Genomic DNA, 23210 nt, shown 5'->3' on the forward strand with positions numbered 1-23210 from the left:
ATATTATTTGGGGTAAAAGAAAGAGAAAAACATCTTGAAGGTAAATGATTGCAGAATTGTTTTTAAAAAAGAACATTTATTTGTTGACTTTTAGATTTAGTTATTTTTTCTGTTCTGCTTTCATGTATACATCTAAAAACATCAGTCGGTGCCCACAGCTGGATCAAGACTTGAAACAAAATATTTTTAGATGACAGAACGGCAGAAGAGCTGTGTTTAAAAGAAGATGCTGAGAAGCATAAATCTCGCCTGTGAACTTTTTCTTTCTTTCTTTAAAACATTATATTTTTTTAATGATCAGTGATGCTGGGTTTGGGTTGGACTGTTTCAACTGCAGCTCATTTCTCTGTTTCGTCCTGTGTCAGTTGTTTAATTTGTCCCTTTAAGTGGACGTGCTGTGAAAGTGTGTGTGCTCTCACACATTGACCCAGACCATGTGAAGTCACTGTGACAGGCTACACTTGTCACTCCACTGGTCTGCACTAATGCACCAGGGTTTGGTGAAACTACGTGTCTGTGTGTGGCTGGCTGGTGGGAGACAAAACTCTTAACACAAGTCACTCCCTGTGCTTTTACTGTGTGGCTGCTGCAGTGGAGAGCGTCACTTTAGGGCCTAGGTTCCCAAAGTGGGGTACGGGTACCCTCAGGGGTACGCAATAGGAGGTACATAAATGAAAATTAAAAACAATGACAACATTGAAAAGTCGAATATAAATAAAGCAGTTAATGTTAATGCTAGGCTAATGTTATTGCTAGGTTATTGTTATTGCTGAGTTAATGCTCGGTTAATGTTAATGCTAGGCTAATGCTATTGCTAGGTTATTGTTATTGCTGAGTTAATGCTAGGTTAATGTTAATACTAGGCTAATGCTATTGCTAGGTTAATGTTATTGCTAGGTTAATGTTAATGCTAGGTTATTGTTATTGCTAGGTTAATGTTAATGCTAGGTTAATGTTATTGCTAGGCTAATGTTGGGTTAAAGCTAATGCTAGGTCAACGTTAATGTTAGGCTAATGCTAATTCTAGGCTAATTCTATAGCGATGCTAATGTTAATGCTATTGCTCGACTAATGATAATGCTTTGTTAAAGCTAATGCTAGGCTAATGCTATTGCAATGCTAATGTTAATGTTAGGTTAATGTTATTACTAGGTTAAAGCGAATGCAAAGTCAATGTTAATGCTATGTTGCTATGTTAATGTTAATGCTAGGTTAATGCAATTGCTAGATTAATGATAATGCTATGTTAAAGCTAATACTTGGGCAATTGTAATGCTAGGCTAATGTTAATGCTAGGTTAATGCTATTGCTAGGCTAATGTTAATGTTAGGTTAATGTTATTGCTAGGTTATTGCTAATGCTAGATCATTCTAATGCCAATGATAAGCTAATGCAGTGCAACGCGGGCCAGCACCTGCATTCTCACTTGGATTTTCTTCAGGAAATGCAAATATTCTAATTATCGTAGAGCTGTATATGACATTATATTACTATGTTTTTTAAGTGTGCCGGAGTAGTGGGTGCATAGTTTCATGTTAAATGTCTGAAGGGGTACATGACTGTGAAAAGTTTGGGAACCACTGCTTTAGGAAAAACAGAAATAACCAAAGACATCATGGATGGTTGACTTTATGTAAAATTAATATGCGTCAAAAAGTCATTGCCTTAAAAAAAGGAATTTATGTTGACTTAAAAAGTCAGGGCTGAAATAAGGACCAGTTTGTGGTCAGCAGAGAAAACAGCCTAGTTTGCACTTCAACATTTAAATTAAATGTAAAGTATGTAAAGCACCAACAATTTAATAAGTGACAGATTTCAGTCCCTGCAGGATCTATACTGAGTTTTACTTCATTTTTGGACTAATTTTGCTTTAATTTTAGAAAATGTGAAATAATTTAGTGAAAATTGCAGGATTTTCAAAAATTGAGATTTCCATTTTAAAATAACTCCCATCATGTGATATCGTCATAGGAAAACTGTGAGCCCTGCAAATATTGTGGAGTTTACGTGAAATGTTGATATTCTGAAGGGTTGTGATATCTATAATTGAATAAGTTGATCATTTACACAATGATTCATGTTTTCTCTGTCAATTTTTACTTTCATGCACGAAAGTGTTTGTCAACCTGGGGGTTCGTGACCCCCATGTGGGGTTGCCTAAAATGTCTAGTACTGTAGTTGGTAAAAAAAAAAAAGAAAGAAAAAAAAAATGCTGACTTGTTTTTTTTTTTATTTTTTTTTATTTGCTCTCTCTCACACACACACACACACACACACACACACACACACACACACACACACACACACACACACACACACACACACACACACACGCACACACACACACACACACACACACACACACACACACACACACACACACACCACACACACACACTAAATATCAAACAACTGTATTCTATACCTAAACTTTCTCAAAAAAAGTTCAACTAAAATGAAAATGTCTTGTCATTTTGTGCACTAATCCTGGTTACTCTGCATTTGTATAACGCACTTTAATAATTTTTTTTAATCAAAAACTAATTCTAGAAAGAAAGAAAGAATTTTCTCAGGACGCCAGAATTTTGCGATACCAAAATGGGGCCACGACTCGAAAAAGGTTGGGAACTACTGCTCTAAAGGGCCGGATTTGGCCCCCGGGCCTTGAGTTTGACACGTGATCAAAGTCAACATAAATTATTTTTTTTTAAGGCGATGACTTTGCTTATTAATTAAAAGTCAGGTAAAGTCAACATGACTTTTACAGTGATACCAACCAACTCGACTTGAGAGTTAACATTTTTATTTTTATTTTTATCATAAAAAGAATCATTAAGCTTAGCAAAGAGGAAGTAGACCTGCTTCGGAACTTCTATTCTATCTGCTAAAAGCAATCCTTCACCTTGTGCTGACTTTTATGTCTTTTTTCCAGCACTGATCTTCACAGTTTTTCTTATTTTTCTGTCTTAGTTTGTTTTTCTGTGTTCTACCTGTTCTGGAGGTTTCTTTGATCTTTGACTTTCACAGTGTGTTTGTGCTTGTACTCAAGCTGCATCTGAGACATGCTGCCTGACAGCTCCTGCACATGTCGACTGGTCTTTGAACATAATGTTCCGGAATCCTGTCTTCCACTTAACACGTCTTAAAAAGGACTCCTTTTAATTCATAATGTTGGCTCTGAAGTTGAGAATACTCTAACCCAGTGGTTCTCAACTTTTTTAGCCCACGACCCCCAAAATAAAGGTTCCAGAGACCAGGAACCCCCACTCTACCTGAAGGTGGTTGAACATAGACATGAACATTGAAGAACAGTCATATGGAAACAGGGCCATCTATAAGCAGGATTAAACTGGAGAACTTTTTCAGGCCCATCCATAAAGTCAGCAAAATAATGGTCTATTGTTCTATGAATCTATGATAACCACATTTATTTATTTATCTGCATAATATTCACTGTTATCCAGGAAGTTTACTAATATTTGGGCCATAGTATATAGTCATCTTAAAGATGTAAATCCTTGTTTTAATCAGAAATAAAATAGGTTAAAATGGTGGAAAAGGTGGTGAAATAGGATATTAAAAACCACAGAAATTGGTTCAAAGTATAATTAGAGTGGGTAAAAACAGACAGAAAAAGTGGTAAAAAAGGATACAAAGTGCCAATATTGGCTTAAAAGTGGCAGAAATTGGGTTTTGGGTAATGTAATTTAGAAAACTGGAACAATTAGATTAAACTGCCAAATAATGGACATATCAAATTGTGAATAAATTGGCAAAAAATAAGCATGAAATATATATTAAGGTTGAAAGTATAACAATAATCGATCAACATATGCAACATTAGGTGGGAAAAGTGGTTCAAAGGGTTCATAAGTGCCGAAATGGCGGAGAATTGGCAGAAATGGGAATAATGTGACAAAAATGTATTGAAAGGAGCAAAAATATGGCAATAAAAAGTAATGAAAATAGGTTTAAATATGGAAAGTTTTTTGTAATTGCCGAAAAGGGTGAAAATGATTAAAAAGGATATCAAATTGTTCTTGAAGGCATCTGGCGACCCAGTGTCTCACGATCCCAAATGGGGTCCTGACCCCACGGTTGAGAACCAATGCTCTAACCCAGGAGTGTTAAACTTATTTTAGTTTAGGGGCCAAATATGGAGCAGTTTGATCTCAAGAGGGCCACAGATTATATGCAGGAAAATGAGTAATTTCAACATTATTGTGTCTATAGTTTACACTTCTACATATAAATAAAATACAAAATATATTAGAAACTGACCATATCCAAGCAATAAGTGATAAATATCAGTCCCAACAGGACTTTAAATTTGACTAGATTTTGTGCAAATTTTTATTTAATTACGGTAAATATTATGTCATAATCTATGGAAACTTTCAGGATTTTGTAAGAATTTTGAGTAATTCAATTGTTTAACATTAAAAATGACAACAATCATGTGATATACAATAAGCACTGGGAAAACTGTGAAGTCCCTGCAAATATTGTTGAGTTTCATCCACACAATGATTCATTTTTACTTTCTCCTCCGGGCTGCATTGGATGCTCCAAAGGGCCGGATTTGGTCTCCAGGACATGAGTTTGACACGTTCTCTAACCTAAAACCACAGAGAGACTACGACAGGTTGCACCAGTCAAACAATGACGCTCTGCCCCCGCTGAGATGATTATTTCAGGTGGTTGATATGCGTGGGTTGTAGTTTCTAAGGAACCTGTCTCTCTTAACAACTTTAAAGCACACAAGCTGTTATATGTAACAATGCATTTATTATTATTATTCCTTAGCATGGAGATAATATCATTGTTTATAGACTTGATCCTAATGTTTTACTATCTCATTTGAGATTGATGCACATCTGTTGCTTTACTCTTCTTGAGCTTGAAGAGTGACAAACTGCACCTTACATTTTATCTAAAAGGTCTAAACCATTGTTTTCTCTCAGGATTGTTTAGCTTAACTGTCACTTAATTTATGAGTAATAATAAAAATAACTTCTAACTGCCTGTGTTTGTCCCAGAAGTCAAATTTTTCAACAATATGTGTCAGTTAGGCACTAAAAAGCTGGTCTAAGACAACATTCATGCATCAGATGCAGCTGAGGCTTCAGGTTCTGACTCAAGGACACTTTGTCAGAGGCACTGGGTATCAAACCGTCAGCCATAAAACTGAAGGAGCCACTTTACCACTGATTCACTGCTTTCTCTTTGGTTTCAGATAAGATAAGACTTCATTGTTTGCCCACAAAGGTGATGGAAAATCTGCCTGTCCAGGGACAATGAAAAAAGGGGAATTTAGGACAAACAGAAAAACACTAGGACAACATGAAGAACAACAGTTCTGCACATGATTTTCTGTTTTTAGTTTCATAACATTTTTGCAGAGGAAACTGAAGTCTTGTTGTTAATGTGACTGAGGTGAATCATTTTATCCAGTAAAATGTAACATTTTGAAGGTAGAGTGCAGTGGTTCCAGCTCCCGTTGTTAAACCGCTCATCAAAAGTTGAAAATCAAATCAAACCTGCAATTACTGCAGATTAATTACACCAAACTCGATTGAGGAGCGTTTTTCACTCATCCACAGACGTCTGTGAGCAGAAGTGAGTCATGATGAAGTCACCACAATGTCAAGAATTCAGAGAGTGAGTCACTACCTTTCCTTACATCTCCTGAGGTGGAATCATTCTCACATACTAACTTTAATGGAAACATTGGAAATAAAACTCTCTCTCATGTCACTTAGCATGAACTATGACCTGTTTTACTGATAATAACAACCTTTTTATTACTTCAGTTTCCCATTCAGATGAAGAGAAGCTTTCTCTTATTATTTTTGACAATTTCATGCTCCCACAGTTGTGCATTTAGGGGTTGACCCCTTCCCAATACCAAATGACAGCTCATAAAAGCGCAAGGTAATCATTATTATTATTATTATTATTATTATTATTATTATTATTATTATTATTATTATTATTATTATTATTATTATTATTATTATTATTATTATTAATAAGGTAATATCAATAAAGAAATGTATGATGAGGTTGGTATATGGAGGAATTTGGCTTATAATGAACACCAATGGGATGACTCAAAGCTGAGAGTGTGAGCAAGAAAATGTTTTTGTCCAAAACCAGTGCCTGACCTCACAAACTGTGATTAATTGATTCATTAATTAAATAAATCCAATAAACTACTAAACCTTATGAAAATTATTGCAGGAAAGTTGAAACCATTAGAGCTGCAAATTATATATATATATTTAAATATTTAACCCTATATATATTATAAATGAAATGTAACTAAGTCAGTGGGCATTAAAAGCAGTGGTGTGCTGAAACAATACTTATTCATTGCTACATTAAATGAGAGATTACAGGGTGAAATTAGGTGAAATATTACTAGTATTCTTCATCCATCAATCAATCAATCAAATAATAAAACTTTTTGTATAGTACATTTTTTACAAATTAAATTTCAGATCAAAGTGCTTCACAGAAATTTGCTTGTTTTGATTGACAAAAATCAAAAATGATAAAAAGCTTTAGAGACTAATGCACAAATAAAAATAATTAAAAAGATGATGAAATAAGAGAGTCAGAAATAAAAACAAAGCAGAGAAGGGAATTTTTAAAAAAATGTAAAACATACAAAATAATAAGCATAAATAGCATAAAAAATAAGAACCCTAAAAATTATAAAAATTGTAAAAATGAATGCATTCATGCATTGATGTTGCAAAACGATTGCAATTCTTAGAGTTGACCTCATTTAACAACAATAATAATGATAATTATTTTTATAATAATTTATAAATAATTATAATTATATTATTTAAATATAAATATTTATATAGCTTATAAATATTGTACATTTTTAATAATTGATTTATTATTATTATAATAACAAGTTAAAGTCCTGTGTGCCGGGTCCTGGATGTCGGCGGCCTCTGTCTCTTCTTTTGCCCCCAGCTTGGCGTTGGTGACCCGGACTCCAGAAGCAAAGAGCCCGGTGGTGCAGTACATACACCCCGCCTCCTTGAGACTGACAGGTGTTGCCCTCCAATGAGATGAGTCAACATCTGATGTGTTGGCCAATCAAAGGTCGCAGAGGAGGCGCCGTCTTTTACGTCGTCCAAGTGACGTCATTCACAAACAGCTGGTCGCTGGCAAATAATGTGAAAAAATGTAGAGGAACACGGAGACCGCAGAGAGAGACGAGCAGCCCGGGCTGGAGCTGGAGCTGGAGCCGGACTTGGAGCTGGAGCTGCCCTCGACAAACTTCCCTTTTGTTGAATTCGGTTTGTGACGATGTGGCAGCTGGAGCGCCTCGGCCCTCCGAGGCTGCTCTGGCTGATCTGCAGCTCTCTGAGCGCGGTTGGAGGTGAGTGAGAACCGCCGATAGACGCCGTGGAGCTGTTCCCTTTGTGGTGGTGCTGAAACACTCTCCCTTTCTATGGACTCTTTATGGACTCTGAGCTGCTGCTGCCGCTGTGCTTTGTGCGGGGCTGAAGTGAGGTGTAGCCGGGGAAAGGTTGTCAGACCAGACGCTCCTGTCGGTTGTAACTGGCTGTTTGTTTGTGTGCTTGTTGTGTGGTAGGAGATGGAGAGTTCAGTCACTTTAGTGTCAAACATTGTTCCTCAGGTTAAAGCTTTCTGTTGTTTGGGAACACATTTTATTTTGAAGGCAATTCTTTCACTTTCTTGTTTAAAAACAAACTGCCCAGTACTGGTTAAGGCAAGGCAAATGTATTTGTATTGCACATTTCACACATCACAAGGCAAATTAAATGTGCTTTACATCATTAAAAAAAAAAAGAGTGCAAGAGAAATTTACAGTTTTAAAATCAATAAGAACATTTAAAATCAGCAGTAAAAACATAAACATACTTAGGCTTTTTCCTCCATAGGTTTTCTTTTGATTTCTTACAGTGATCAAATATAATTTTTCCCCAATTATCTGAGTATTTATCCAACAATCTGTCTCTGGTGAATGAAAGTGTGAAGGGAAAATCCATACCCTGCATGTCTGTGGTCAGTCAGGAACCATAATAAAGGTCTGCCTGTGGCTTATTTTACATACTTGTTGCTGTTTGAATGCTTGACAGAACAAACAATGGTGTGGGTGCAACCTTTGCCTCGTTGCCCTTTTCTATATGTGACTCTAGTGATTTCACCAGGTTTGCATGAGTTTTTCCCTCCTTTAATGCTTTCCTCCACCATCAGAATGACGAGCATGCTGGGATTTAATGGTCCAGCTTGGCCAAAAAAATGTGGCTGCACACTCTGTGGAAGCATCAATAACCTGAATGTTTTGTTCCAGGTTTCATCGTATAATGATAATGAAGGCATCGTAACTGTAAAATGAATTTTCCTCCATCTGCTTTTGTGCTTCTGGCATAGATTTTGTTGTGAACACATGATTGACTTTGCAAAAATAACTCCTAATCGAATAAATTCATGTGATTAATTGGACATTTTCCATGTCTACCAATTATATCCTAGTGTTTAAATATTTCAGGATATCCAACCTGAGAAAAACAAAGACCTTCTTCTTTACACATACTTATTTTATTTCCCACTTTAAAAAGTTCCTGTCAAGTATACAAGCTAAATCTCATGTTGCAATGTCAAAAAGCAGGATTATTGTCTATATTAAGCTTCTAGCGTAGTAAAACAGTGATCGGGAGGCGCTCAGTGAAGAGATTACTAAATTCAGAGCTGAGCTGTAAGAAAACCTTGCGAGCACTCTGCTGCCTTTCCCTTCAAAGGGAACATCTCTATTTAGCTGGCACTGAAACCACTGCATTTAGATGTTTTTGACATGTTTGTGCGCTCGGCAGACGAGCACAGCTTTCCATGTGTGGCTCTACTTATTTGTAGCTGAAATTGGTTTTTTGGGAAAATAATCTTCACTATATTTTCTGGTTTGCATTCATATTATCGTAACAATCTCAGATGCTGATCTGTTTTGAATTCAGTGTATCTTGTCAGTGCAGCGTGACAGGGTTGATCTACTTTTATGTGCGGGATTTCTTATAAAAGATTAAGATTGTCAAGGTTGTGACTGTTGGGGGAAAAACAAATCTCTTGAACAATGTTGTGGACCGGTATCCAAAAATAATGTGCCATTCCCTTATGTTAAAATCTAGATTTAACTTTTGTTCAATGTTGGGTTTATTTGCCTCCATAGAACCCTGAAGGTGGATATAGGAAATAAGAAAATATTCTTGTTTTTCAGACACCACCGGCAACCTGCTTAGAGTTTTTCAATCCGTCTTTGAACCAAATAGTAGAGATACTCTCCTGCTGAATAGGTTTTGTTACATGAAGCCGTTGAAGTTGAACAATTGAGGAGGTGAACTCTTCTCAATTGTGGCTTTGCTGTACGACATTTTTTTGTTCCCAATGCACTTAAAAGTGACTGCAGACATCAGATATATTGTCAAAAGTGCAACTTTATTGCTGTGATTGTCCTCAAGAGTTAAAATGCATAGAACAATCCCAAAATATTAAACTAAATGAGGCTCTGTCATTCAACAATTTCAAGCATAAACCCAGGTTTAAACAGCGCCTTCACAGTAGCTTAAATTTTCTCATTGAGAAATCAGACAACTACATATTTTACAACATATAACATTACAATTAAAAAAAAAAATAAACTCTTCCCATAGCATCTCAGCATAGTGTGAATAAAAAATTAAACATCCGTGTGGTACACATATAGCCTACTCAAAGGGTAAACAAAGAGGGGGCGAAATGCAAAAAAGTCCAAAAAAACTGTGGTAGAAAAAAAAAAAAAATGTAATTTTTTTAAACTCAAATTTGCAAAATATAAATCGTTTTTATCTACAAATAAAAAATAAATCACTTAAATCGATTTCACTTTTTCTGTTTTCACTGACCATCATTAAGGATATTTTTTAGTATTTGTATTGATCTCATTAGTCCATGGGATTCTCGCTGGCAAAATTACCTCCGCCAAGAAGGTAACTTCTTCACGGCGTTTATTTGTTTTCGTTTGTTTGCCTGTTTACGTCAAAAGTACGGATCTTTACAAAATCTTAACCAAAGATAGACCTTACACCATACTCCATTAAACTTTTGAGGGGATCTGAATCAATCTACTTCTGGATTCTGGATCAGAATGATTTTTTTTTTAAATCCCTATCTCTCATCATTGCCAAAATTCCAAAATGTCACATCTCGGTTCGTAGTCGATCGATCATTTTTGAATTTTGACTGAAATTTCATCTTGATCAGATCTGGATTGCGCGTTTCATCACGATTTTCCAAGAAAAAGGGGGGTGCCCATACATTTGGACCTATTGTATGGTTAGTAATAGGAATATATGTTTCTTCCAAACCTTTAAAGTGTGAATGATCACGGTACCAATAATATGGATCCATGATCCAGATATCTGCCAATATTTTGAACTCTGGCACTTGGCGGTGGTTTGTGCTCTCTGACTTTTTGTTGTTGTGATTATAGTTTCAGACTCTTTGTTCCTGGTTTTCCTTTGTGGAGTTTGCATGAGCTCCCTATTTTATTCACAATTTCCTTAAAAAAAACAAAAAAAAAACAAGGAAACTACTATTTATGAAGAACTATCATTCAAAATGGGGTCATAAAAAAGTTGCTTGTTTATGTTCACTGTAATCTGATAATTTGACGATGCTGATATTGCAACCTTGAGTATTTGTCGATACCATTATCAATCCTATGCAGTATCAACACAAATCATACTTTTATTACATATTTTTTAGTGTGGAATGTTAAAAAAAGGCTTGATCAAGTGATATTACTCAAACAGAGAACAATAATCAGCAACTGTAGGAATGAGACCCATTTATTATTAACCAATGGGTTACATTTTAACCTTAAACATAACAATACTACAATTTAATCAACAATAAACTAATAACTTAATTAGAAGACCCTAAAAAAATAACTTGAATAAAACAAATGATGTATCGGAGTGCTTATTTCAGAGATTTTAGATGCATGCTGATATAATACGACGATACACGTTTTTCAGACCACAATTTGATATCAATAACGGATTAGGACACTCTTACAATCAGGCATTCCCTTTGTAAGGCCATTCAATAAAATATGTTTTCTTTTAAAAGAGCAAAGTGTCATTCATGGTGAATATGGAGGTTAGTCTTCGCTCTCCTAAATCAGAAAATAATCATCCTGTGTCGATTTATTCAAACTTGAAGAACATAAAGCAATTTTTTTTTTAGTTATTACTGCAGATTCCTGCAGTGTTTGAACGTGACTCACTATCTTCAGCCAAGCAATTCTAGACTGTGACCTCAGGCTTGTTATTTGTGCAATTAAAGGGCAGAAAGGAGCTTTCATGTGTAGAAACACTAAGTATTGGATCTGAACTGAGCGCAGATTCAACCTTCATTTTTATTCACCATTTCTGTGCTTTTACCAGACCAGTATGACCCGTTATTTATTGCATACTGAAATGAAAGACAAAGCAATTTGTAGTTTTATCAATAATAATAATAAAAAAAATCCTTCTCTCACCTTCTCAGGGTGATTTATTTGTCTTCCTCGAGCTCGAGTCCCCTGCAGAGGCCTTGGATTTTGAGGGTTCTACGTATTATCATAGCTTTTCCGACTATATATCAGCCTAGTCTCATAGAGATTATGAAACCGTGATGAAAATGTCTTCGTTTAATTTTTCATGTCTGACAACACGATTGACTCATATTTTTGAGTGAATTGCAAAGCGATCTGTTTTAATGGGTTTTATTTCCTTAACAAACCCTCACCTTAACTCTGAATGAGATGTATTAAACTTGTCCTAACTGGACAAAATTCTTATCAATCGACATACATGAGCTTGAAAGTGTTCCCCAGCAGACCGGGAAAAAAACAAATTTGGAAATTGTGGCGGCACGCGCGAAAAGCGACACTATGGCTGTGTTCGAAATAACATACTCTGTACTATGCACGACAAACTCAATGAGTATATACTGTCTACTATGTACTATAAGACTTATAAGTATGGTAAAGAGGATTAGGATGATAACCCTTCCCACTTAAGTATACTTGGAGGCATTTCAAACCTACAACAAATAAAACCTGAAGCACACTGAGGCTAAATATCTCTGTTAATTCTCCACCTTTGAAAGTTCTGAAAACATTTTAAGTGAGAAAGTAACCAAGTAGAATATCAACATGTGATCATTTAAAACTCACAGGAAACACATTTCAGAGATTGTCCGAGGCCCGCCATCGTGCTACTGACAAAACTTCCTGTTAACTTCAAAACAAGAGCCCTATTTACAAAAGCATAAAAAAAAAGAAAAGAATGGAAGACAAGAAGAGATGCTTTTATTTTGAAAAGGAAATGTTTGGTTTTTAGCTTAAAGCCGGTCCCAGGACAATTTTACATTCCACTCGCAATGCATCATGGGGCGGTTGAGTATGACTAGTGTGCTCCCCGTGCATACTTAGTAAATGTCCCCATATAGTATACATCCAGGAATTTCTCGCGTACTCAATCTTTTCATACTAGCTAATGTGAACGCACTACAAATTCATTTTGACGTCAGACCTAGTATGAGTAGTATGTTAGTATGTGATTTCGAACACAGCCCATCATTGTGAGATTGTGGTCCATATATGACGATATGTATATATGAGAGGTGGGACAATAGACAGAGTTCTCGATATGATAGACGATAATGGACACATGTTAACGATACGATACACCATTTTGGAAAGAGAAAAAGAATTGTAAAAATGCAGTTGGAACAAAAGCCCTGCGTTTAGTTGTATTTAACTCTGGACATACTTACATACTGTACTTGTCAATGAGCATCTTTGTCATCTACTGTCTTTTATTGTCTATTGTCTGTGTTGTATGATGTGTATGAACATATGTATGGTCTAGACCAGGGGTTCTCAACTGGTCTCACCCTGGGACCCACATTTTGCATTTGTCATTAAATCGTGACCCAATTTTTTTTTTAGAATTCAACCAACCAAATCTAGTTTAAAAAAAAAAAATAGCTGTTGAAAACACGCATATCTTATCTTTTTTAAAACATAAATTTATATATTTTTCTGTGTAACATACATTTCACAGCATGCAATATATGAGACATTAAGTATTTATTAGTTTTTGACCAGCTGTCTTTTGACCCACCCAGTGCAGGTTCACGACCCACTTTTAGGTACCGACCCACCAGTTGAGAATCACTGCTCTAGACTGCCAAACTTGAGATTCCCCCTGGGGATAAATAAAGTTGTCAAAACTAAACTAAACTGACTCTGGTAAAATAAAAATAAATAAATAAATAATAATATATAACATAAATAAGACACATTCTTCCTATTTAAAGTGCCACTCTGAAAATTAAAAGCATAAAAACATAGACTGGAATTTCGTGCCATTCGAAAATTAAAACCAAAAATATTCTATCTGTGTATTCTGTGTTTAAACTTTGCACAAGTATTTTTTAAACATCATCCTAGAACAGTTTGCCCTAAATTTACATTATTGTGATACTACATGTTCCATCGGCGATAAGATCTTGTGACATTTTAATATTCTGATATATTGTTGGACAATATACCGTCCCACCTTTTATATAATATTGATGTATTGCTCAGTGCCGGCTGTGAGTGTTATGAAGGCTGAAAGCTCAGGTAATGATCAGACTCAAGCACTTTACAGCCAAATTGCTTCATTTTTGTCGGTTTTTGCTCCTTTATTTTGTCTCTTTAGTATTCAAGGATGGCTTCATACATGAGAGCCGAGGCGAGCTTTGGGGACTGGTATTACCACTGATAATACCACTGGTATTACCAATGCCAGGGTGTGGGAGGAGCAGTGAGGAGCCGCTTTTCCCCTTTTTTTTTACTCATTACACATTAGACAACTCTGCACAGCACTGAAGAACGAGCCGTCACTGAGGAGGGTCATTTTATTTTCCTGACTCCGTGTCATCGTTTTTGAAGATGCTGGGTTTTTCATGGCGCCTTTGGATGGAGTACTGTGAAATTTTCATATTTCTCCCACAAATTACAGGTGGAGATACATTACTCTTTCAGACAGAAAGCATAAACGGTGAAAGATGTCGCCACGGCCATTACGAGCACCGACGGTCGAAACAGTTGACACGTACAAACAAACAAATAAACGGTGGCCACAAATAGGATACAATCACAAGCTTTGAAATGAAAGTCATCTCACATGTCCACAAATTTAATGACTTCAATATGAATTCTTGATGTTAATCCTGTCGATAAGGAGATGCTATATGAGTTAAACGAGTAATAAAATTACTCCCATTGACTAAAATGACTCAATTGTTTACGATGCAAACAGTTGGCATGTTTTCAGCTCATGTGCACGTCACACCTGCCACTTGTGCTGCAGCTTTTCTTTGCAAAGCTAAAGGCGTCTGTTAGGGGTGTGTATTGCCTGGCATCTGGCGATAAGATTAGTTTCCTGATACATGGGTCACGATATGATACGATATATCCCGATATTATAAGTATAAAGCGATCATTGCGATTTTTTTTTTTTTTTTACATATGACTTAAGAAACAACTAATCTGTTAATTTGTACACCTTCATGAGAACATTATGTATGAAATCTATTTTATTGGCATATTTTACACTCATTGGCTTTAACATGCCATGTGCCAACAACTTAAAATAATTTAAAAAAAAACATACAATCTGTCTGTGACTTTTAAACCAACTTTAGTGCAACCTGACTTTAGTACAACTTAACTGAGGTATATGCATAGAACAACAAATAATGCAGAAAGTTAGTAAAGTCAGCAGAAAGTTCTTTTTAGATTTTATTGAAAAAGCTCAAGCTGGTCAACATGCCCAGGTTTCATCACTTCTTTGTGCAGTTCCAATGTCTCCTGCAGTGGAAAAGACTTTCCTGGTTAAATAAAGGTAATAAAAACATTCAAGAAATAAAGAAAAAAAAAAGAAAAAAAATGATATGGATGCATTTTGAATCGATCCGAGAATCGTGCAACGTAGTGAAAAATAAAGCTCAGTGATCACATACAGTATGTGTCAGGCTAAGCTTAGCTTAGTATGTTGTAGGACCCAGATAGAGGGAAAGGAAGTTTGAAGTCTATTATTTAATGACAAACACACAAAAAAAACAAAGGTACACGAGCTAAACTAGAGAGGGAAAAACATCACAGGACAAGAGCAGGAGGCACGAAACCACAATGAAGCAGCAATCGTTCAGTGTCCAAACACTGATAGGTAAAAAGTGAGGGAGCCTTGAATGGGAGCGTTCCACACCTGAGTGTCAAACAGGAGGGAGTTTAGTTTATCACTCACAACACACTCTCATCACTGGGAGGCGGAGACATAAAAGGTTAACACAAAGAATAAAGAAATAAACTAGTAACCAGCCAGTCTGTATTCTTCACTGGTCTCACCTTATCTAAATGACTGTGTAGAAGCCTGGGGAGATTCTTACAAAACTGCATTATAGTCATTATATATTCTTCATAAAAGAGCAATTTGTATCATTCACAATGCAAGATATCTATGGGGCCAAATTAGCACCCAAAGTTCCTACATTTCTTGAAGGCAACGTAATTGGGGGAGGTTCTTAGCTTTTTTTTGTTCAGTGGTGACTCATGATTCCACGCCCCTCTCAGTTTATGCCACGCCCCCAATCGTCACATCAGGGTCAGAAGTCTGGAACAAAAAATAAATAAATAAATAAACTGAAAAAGACAGTTTTGAAACAGGAAAATCAACTGGAAAAAACAAGAATGAATCAAAACAATATTTAACCTGACCACACAAATCTACTGTTCTCACTGTCAAAAAAAATATTAAAACTTAATGTTTTGGTTACCTATCAAACAGCACAAATAATGTTCATCGCAAAAAACAAAATCAGTTGGCAAGAAATATCCAACAAATGTTCAGGAAAGGAATCAGAATCAGAATTCCTTTATTAATCTCAGGGGGAAATTGCTTTTGTTACAGCCACTTCATGAAAACTAAAATCACAAAAGAATAAAACGTTTAACAAAGACGAAAGAAAGAATAAACGTTAAATAAGTGTATAATTAAGTAAAAGACTGTTAAAAATAACAATCAGATACACACACATTACAGTAGTAAAAAATAAAGTAAAGTAACAAAGGATTTCAGAACTAAAACATTTGTACGACAAGGAAGAGTTTCTTTATTTTCGTGTGTGCGGTGAGGCTGTGGAATGGTTTGGATGTGGAAACATGTTGGTTTTTATTTATTTATTTACAATTTACGGACTTTAATATTTGACTTTTGGTCACAAAATCAGATCATTTAGAAATTAGGATCTTGTCATTAATTGATTGGATATTGTTGGTGCCTGTACTTTACATACTGTGTATAGATCATTTACATGTTGAAGTGCAAACTAGGGCACACCCAAATTACTTGGCCCAAAAGAGATCAAACTGCTCCATAATTGCCCCAGTGTAAAATTAGTTTTTGTTTTTTTTTTCTTAATGTGTAAAACTGAAAAAACATCATTGTCCCTCTTTATTATCCCTCGCCACAAAGTGTGAAGGGAGATATAGGTTTGAGCTCAGTCCGTCCGTGCGTTCGTTCGTCCGAGTTAAAGGGGACAGCTTTTCTCTGAAACTGTTTAAGATAGGATAACTAAATTTGTGTGGCTTCAGGGTATCAATACCTTGATGGAGTTCGAAAATAAGAAGCACGCAATATTTTTTTCCTCAATTATTGCCCTTGTTCCGTTTTTCTTTACTTTGTTTGAGGTATCTTCAAAGGGGACAGCTTTTCTCAGAATGTGTTTAAGATAGTTAGTAATTTTATATTCTGATGTGATAATAATTTCTTATGTATACATCTAAGTTCTTAGATTTGGGACATTTAGAAAAAGGTTGAGTTATAATGACAACCAATCTGGCGTAGGTTGTTGATGACTGTCTTCTTGTTTGCAAATGCAGTTCTTATAATTTTGCAAGAGATGTTTGAAAATAAACTGTCACACAATGCGTGCAACACTACCATTTAATTCAAACAAGTCTCAAGCTTAATTGACATTAATTATACAAGCAGACAATTCTCATGAGATCCCAGTTAAAACATTATGATTTCTTGTTGTTGGTAGCCTTTCTAGATTGCCGGAGTTAATTCTTTTCTTTAAATAAGATCGTGGCAAATCTCGCCTACATGTGGTTATTATTATTTTACTAACTCAGGCAAGCATACTCTGTTTGAAAACATTGTGACAAATTCATCTCTATATTTGAACATACTGCACCTATAAAAACACAATAACACTGCAGCATTGTAACATTGTTCTCCAAATGATCACTTCAAATAAAGAACATAGTTTAAAAAAGTGCTGTGCCTGAGTGTAGTGTCTCTCAAAATGACTTTCTTTATGTTGTCAATCACATCAATCAATCATTGTCTTTTATTTGTTTCTTGTTTTCCCACAGAAAGCCTTTTTGTGACTGAATACTTCACCCGCACGCCTCGTAAGCTAAACGCTTTCAACTCCTTTGCCAGTGTGGAACTGTTCCACTTCAATGTGCCTGATGACACCATGATGGCCGTCTGGAACCTCATCACCTTCAAGGAACAGGGAGGCACGTTTGGTGACAGCTGCCCCAACCGCAACGTGACCGTGTAAGAAAACACACACTATCTGCTGTGTTTTCTTCCGTTTTCTGTGTGTGTTTTTTATGTTGCTGCCGGGGTTTCTGGTCTATTTTAATTGTAATCGCATAATACAGTGTTTCCCAAATGGGGGTATGTGTACCCCTGGGGGTACCGGATGGTACTACAGGGGGTACTTCCAGAGAATACAGTCAAATAACTTGGTTCCACCGAGTATAAAAAGGTCTCTACTCATAGAATATCCATGTCAAATTACAGCCTGATTCAACGAGCATTAACGGAGGAGTAGTCATTTGATAAATGGAGCTCCCAGGGGCCCCCTGGCACCCCTGTGGCATGGACGTAGTAATGGGCCCCATTCATATAATAGTACGTGTCAATGATTCGGTACCACCAACTATTGCAATATTTGACTCACAAATAAATGAGAAGACGACTTTAATGGAAATTGCCCCTGGGCTGCTTGGGCCTCTAATTGAATTGTGCGAGGCATAATCGGAATCTACGTTGAATTTCCTTTGAAACGATATATCACATGACTATGTTCCCTTAAATTTGGAAATTACCAGAAATGGTGGGTAAAAAAAAAAAAAAAAAAAAAAGGGTTCCGAGCGTCTCATCATATTCATTGATAGTATTCATACCAAACTGCATTCCGATCTAAGGAGAACTAACGGAGGAGTCGTTGTTTGAAAAATGGGGCCCCTGGGGGCCCCCTGGCGCCCCAGTGACACGTATGGGGTAATGAGCCCTGCTTATATATTGGTATGTGCCAATGATTCGGTACCACCAACCGTCGTAATATTTGACTCGCAAATAAATGAGAAATCGACTTTCTTTTTTCTTTTGGGGCCCCAAATCGAAGATCGGGCTAGTTAATCATTAATATATGTTTCATCCAAACTTTTCCCACTACCTGTCACTTCTCTTCATGATAATTTTACCATTTAAAAAAAAAAATAATCGAGGGGCTATACTGACAGAAAAAGGATAGATGCCCGTACCAAAAATATGAATATATATATACATATATATATATATATATAAATACATATATATATAAATATATATATATATATATATATATATATATATATATATATATATATATATATATATATAAATATATTTCGATGGAATAGGAAGCCTAACAAGGTAACCAAGAGATGAACAACTAATTAGATGTTAGATCATATTTTTTAGTGTATTTTACAGTTGATTACCATAAGAGATGCTAACAGAAAGCTAACACAAGAGGAAGGTTATGTTTAATGGGCTTTATTTATTAAAGGCTCAGTAATTGTGATTAATTTAATTTATTGAGAACTTAATTGTTCTTGACTTTCAGGGGAAAAATGATAATTGTATTGTTAATTGTAATTAGAAAAAATGCCGGTCACTGGAATCATAATTGAGTTGTAATTGAACATGGATAATTGAAGACCCCAACCCTGGTTGCTACACACCTTGTATAATCCAGTGTCAAGTTGATTGCTTACGTCCAGTTTATATTATGTATATCTATTATTTATTGATCACATTGACAGTCGTTTGATGAGAGCTGCTGTCTCAGGTGATGCTGTGATCAATATAAAGAACCATTGAAGGTGTTGATGTTGTGGTTTTTAATGTTGTCACTGAATTATTAATACTTAAATTGTAAATGGCGTCTGCGTTAGAGCACGCTGCTATTCCTAGAGAGTTTTTTTTTCTCAAATGTTGGCAGATGTTTGTGCTGCTCTGGAAACAATGGCACTGGTTTTGTGATTAATAGGTACTTCAGGTCTGGCGCTCCTCCAGTGATCAACCCTCTAGAAACTCACTTTCCTCGGGACACAGTCGTCCCAGGATCCTTTGCTGTGACTCTGACATGGACTCTTCCGAACCGTACGACGGGGGCGTTCAATGTGACCAGCCCACTCCCCGGGGACTGGTTCCTAGCGGCACATTTACCCAAGGATGAAGGCAAAATCTCTGTCAAGGTGAGCCTGGGTTTAACTCGAACTAACTGGTCCTTGTGGCTGAAACACAGCTTTGATATTTGTCATCATATTGGACCGCATGAGCACAGCTGTCAAACACAAGGATAAAACCAACCCACTGGATGTTAAATGTAATGCTAAAATCAAAAACCGCCACAAATCCTGATGTAAAAGGTGACATTTTTTACTCATATTGTCAATTTGGTCCGTCCATATTTTTTTTGTAATTAATAAACTGGGGCCATAATAAGGCTGAAATTGCACCTGATGTTTTATATTATTTTATTTACTTATTTGTCTCAAACAAACAGAAACAACTGTGAAAGAAAAGGCACAGTGCAAGTATGAAAAGGAGCTAAATAAAGCAAAGCTAATCATTTTCAGCCCCCCTTATGTCTTCATAAAGGTTACTAGGTCTATAAGCACAGCATAATCCCTAAATGTTTCATCATAAAAATAAATAAGAAACAAGCCTGTGACTATGAAAAATGATATAGCAGTGTTTTTCATCCTTGGGGTCGCCTGGAATTTAAATATGCTTCCTTGAAATGTTTAGTAATTGATTAAAAAAGATTACTGATTAAAAATATATTGTTTGAAGTGTTTTTATTATTATTATTCTTTTCTAAATGAAAACACAACACACAATCTTCAAAAAAACTGTATTCTATACTTTCCCTTTCTCAAATATTATGAAAGCCCAAAAGAGTCTGCTGAAAAACGACATTATGAAATGAAAAGGCCATTGATGAAAAGGACTTTATGAAATAAAAAAAAGCAAAAAACGTTTTTCATTACATAAAATCTTGGAATATAAATAAAAAGTCATTATTTTAAAAAGTATGACATTGTTAGAATAATCATTATGAAATATTGAATTATAATAAAATAATAATAACTAGATATTAAAGAATAATAAAACATATTTCATGATAATGTTACCTTATTTTACAATTTAATGGCCATATTATATATTTGACTGTTATTTATCAAAATGATATTTATTTCAAAATGTATTTTGTAATTTATTTAATTATGACTGTTTTGGGCTTCCATAAAATATAAATCTAGTTCAAATAAAATGCAGTATAAAAATATCCAAGTCACTAATCCGGGCTATACCCTGTATTTGTAACACAGCATGACAAACGTGATCAAAAAGTAAGTCGAGAAGAAAAAAGTTATATGGAGTTGCCAGAAATGTGTGATATTGAAATGGGGTCACGATCCAAAGAAGGTTGGCAACCACTGTGAAATAGGGTAGGGGTTCTCAAACTTTTTGGCTCAAGTACCCTTTATCGCTGATGTTTAAATCCATACTCAGTTTGTCCAACTACAACATTCTGATAAGAATACTAAGAAAAAATAACTATACAGCATAATGATGGATTACATTTACATTATATATGGTTTATATCATTTCCGTTCATCTCCCACCCTTGTATTTTCAGTTCATGTTCTAATCAAGATCATTTCCATCATCATTATTATGACTATCATTTTCAATTAAAATCAACATAATAAATCCCCATTTTTTTAATGCTTTCATTTGTTAATTTTCCACTCCCTCAAGTACCCTCTGTAGTGCCATTGCGTACCACGAGGGGTACACATACCCTGATTTGAGAAACACTGATACAGGGCACTGCAAATTACCAGTAATTACAGAGCACCAATTTTAGATGTCCAATTCTTTAAAGCTGTCCAGGAGTTATTGTTTGTACCTACATTTAAGATAAGATAAGATGACCTTTATTGTCCCACAAAGGGGAAACGTGCAATTTATCAGCAGCAGTAGATAAATAAACAGCGTAATAAAAATAAAAAAAGAAATGGAAGATATATACAACACACAAGGGCCTGTGTACACAGTACAGAGAGAAAGAGGGAAGACAAATGTTTCCAAATTACTGCGAAATTTTGCACCTTCATGTCGATTTTTCAAAGTCTAACCCCACAGATGGAGATGGACATACATTTCACAGTCAAATGGATGGCCAGTTGTTTAAAACTATTATGTCATCTTATATTTAATAATACAATGTTCTGTCTCTCACCATGAACATCTTCTATTTATCAAATCTATCATAAAAAGAGATCAACAAGTAGGGATTCTGTTTAAGAATCTAAAGCAAATGGAAGCTTTTACAGTTACACATATTCATGGGATTGTGCCATTTATTTTCCTCTGGATCATTTGAGATTAAATTGGCCATTTTGTAGCTTCTGAACTCAAATGAATGTGTTGCTCCTAAATTTGGCCCATTTTGTCACAGTTAACTTAAGCACATAAGCAAAAATTACCAATCATAATCTCATCTGTACAACAGTCATATCCCCTGTGCCTCTCTCTCTCCCTCTCACACTTGCCTGGGGTAAAAATAAAAAGACACTTATTAATGTCACAGTGTTAGATAAAGCATTTTTAATGACATCTACATTTTAATTTTGTTTGCATGGTTGCTTAACTTTCATTTAAGAGACAAGACAGTTTAGAGTGATGTCAGCGGTGAATTCCGAGGACTGGTGCTGCACCACTTAGCTCAGCAGAGAGAGAGCGAAACCGTCGGTAGTAGTTTTTCTTCTTGTGTTTGTCTGTTATCTTGTTTGGCTGCATAAACATATCCTCATTTCCAATTGAGGCCAGTGATTTATCTCACAAAGGTGTTTCTTATGTTTTTCCTTTGTGCTTTTCTGCTGGCTGACAAAAAAGGAGTCACCTGGAAAGCAGAACTATCAAAACGCCTTATCAAATGTTACCACTGACATCTGGAGTACAAAAGGAGCGGTTTTCTCTGGGGCTGTTTGGAAACAGAGGACTAAACTATGACCCATGAAATTACCAAACCTTTTCCAAATTCTCTATCTGAAGCCACTTTCTAACAAAGCAACTAAAAAAAAGCTGCTTTCAGATCCGAAAAAGGGAAAGTAGAAGAGATGCAAACAGAGCAGGAGGATGCACACTGCATTTTAACAATCCCATTAAATACATGGCACACAGTAAGCAAGGATTTCACTTTGAAAATCACAGATGCTGCAAAACTTTGCATTTTTCTGCTTTCTTTAAGCTGCTGAACTGTTTCTTTTTGCAGTTGGAAGAAGCTGCTTGTTTCTTTTTTTTGTTTTTTTTTTTTTTTTACACAGCAAGGCTAGAATATGATGATGCTTTCTAAGTGGATATGTTTAATTTAGTCAGGCAAACATTTCTGTGGATTTTACACTTTTATACCTCCCGGGAAAAAAAACTAATTACCAAATGCAGCAAACCCTGTGAATAAGTGAATGTAAATGTCGACTTTTGTAGCCTGGAAAAATATTTGTCGTACTTTTTGCATTTCTATGAGATCATAAAACCATGTAACTTAGTATAGTATAGTATAATTTGGCCTATTTGCTGCAAACTTTCTATCTTCTATACCTGCTTATCCCAAGAGTGATGCTAAATAACTAAGTTTGGGCTCTGTATATGTTAGTAATTTCAAATTGAATCTGCCTAGTTCACCCTAACCAGAACCCAGTCACTAAATGCAGGGAGAAAAGTCAGAAA

The 23210-nt window shown here is 35.6% G+C and overlaps 1 protein-coding gene across 1 annotated transcript in view; it reads left to right on the top strand.

Annotated features, from left to right (window-relative positions):
* Window positions 1–7185: 7185 nt before the first annotated feature.
* Window positions 7186–23210, top strand: part of tmem8b (transmembrane protein 8B) — a 61813-nt gene continuing 45788 nt past the window's right edge. The window contains exons 1-3 of the mRNA XM_028458639.1: window positions 7186–7405; window positions 17501–17690; window positions 19456–19663. Of these exons, the coding sequence (XP_028314440.1) occupies window positions 7333–7405; window positions 17501–17690; window positions 19456–19663 (471 nt within the window). The 5' untranslated portion in view covers window positions 7186–7332. The remainder of the gene's footprint in view (window positions 7406–17500; window positions 17691–19455; window positions 19664–23210) is intronic.

Source organism: Gouania willdenowi, chromosome 9 (assembly GCF_900634775.1).
Source record: "Gouania willdenowi chromosome 9, fGouWil2.1, whole genome shotgun sequence".
Taxonomy (NCBI): Eukaryota; Metazoa; Chordata; class Actinopteri; order Blenniiformes; family Gobiesocidae; genus Gouania; species Gouania willdenowi.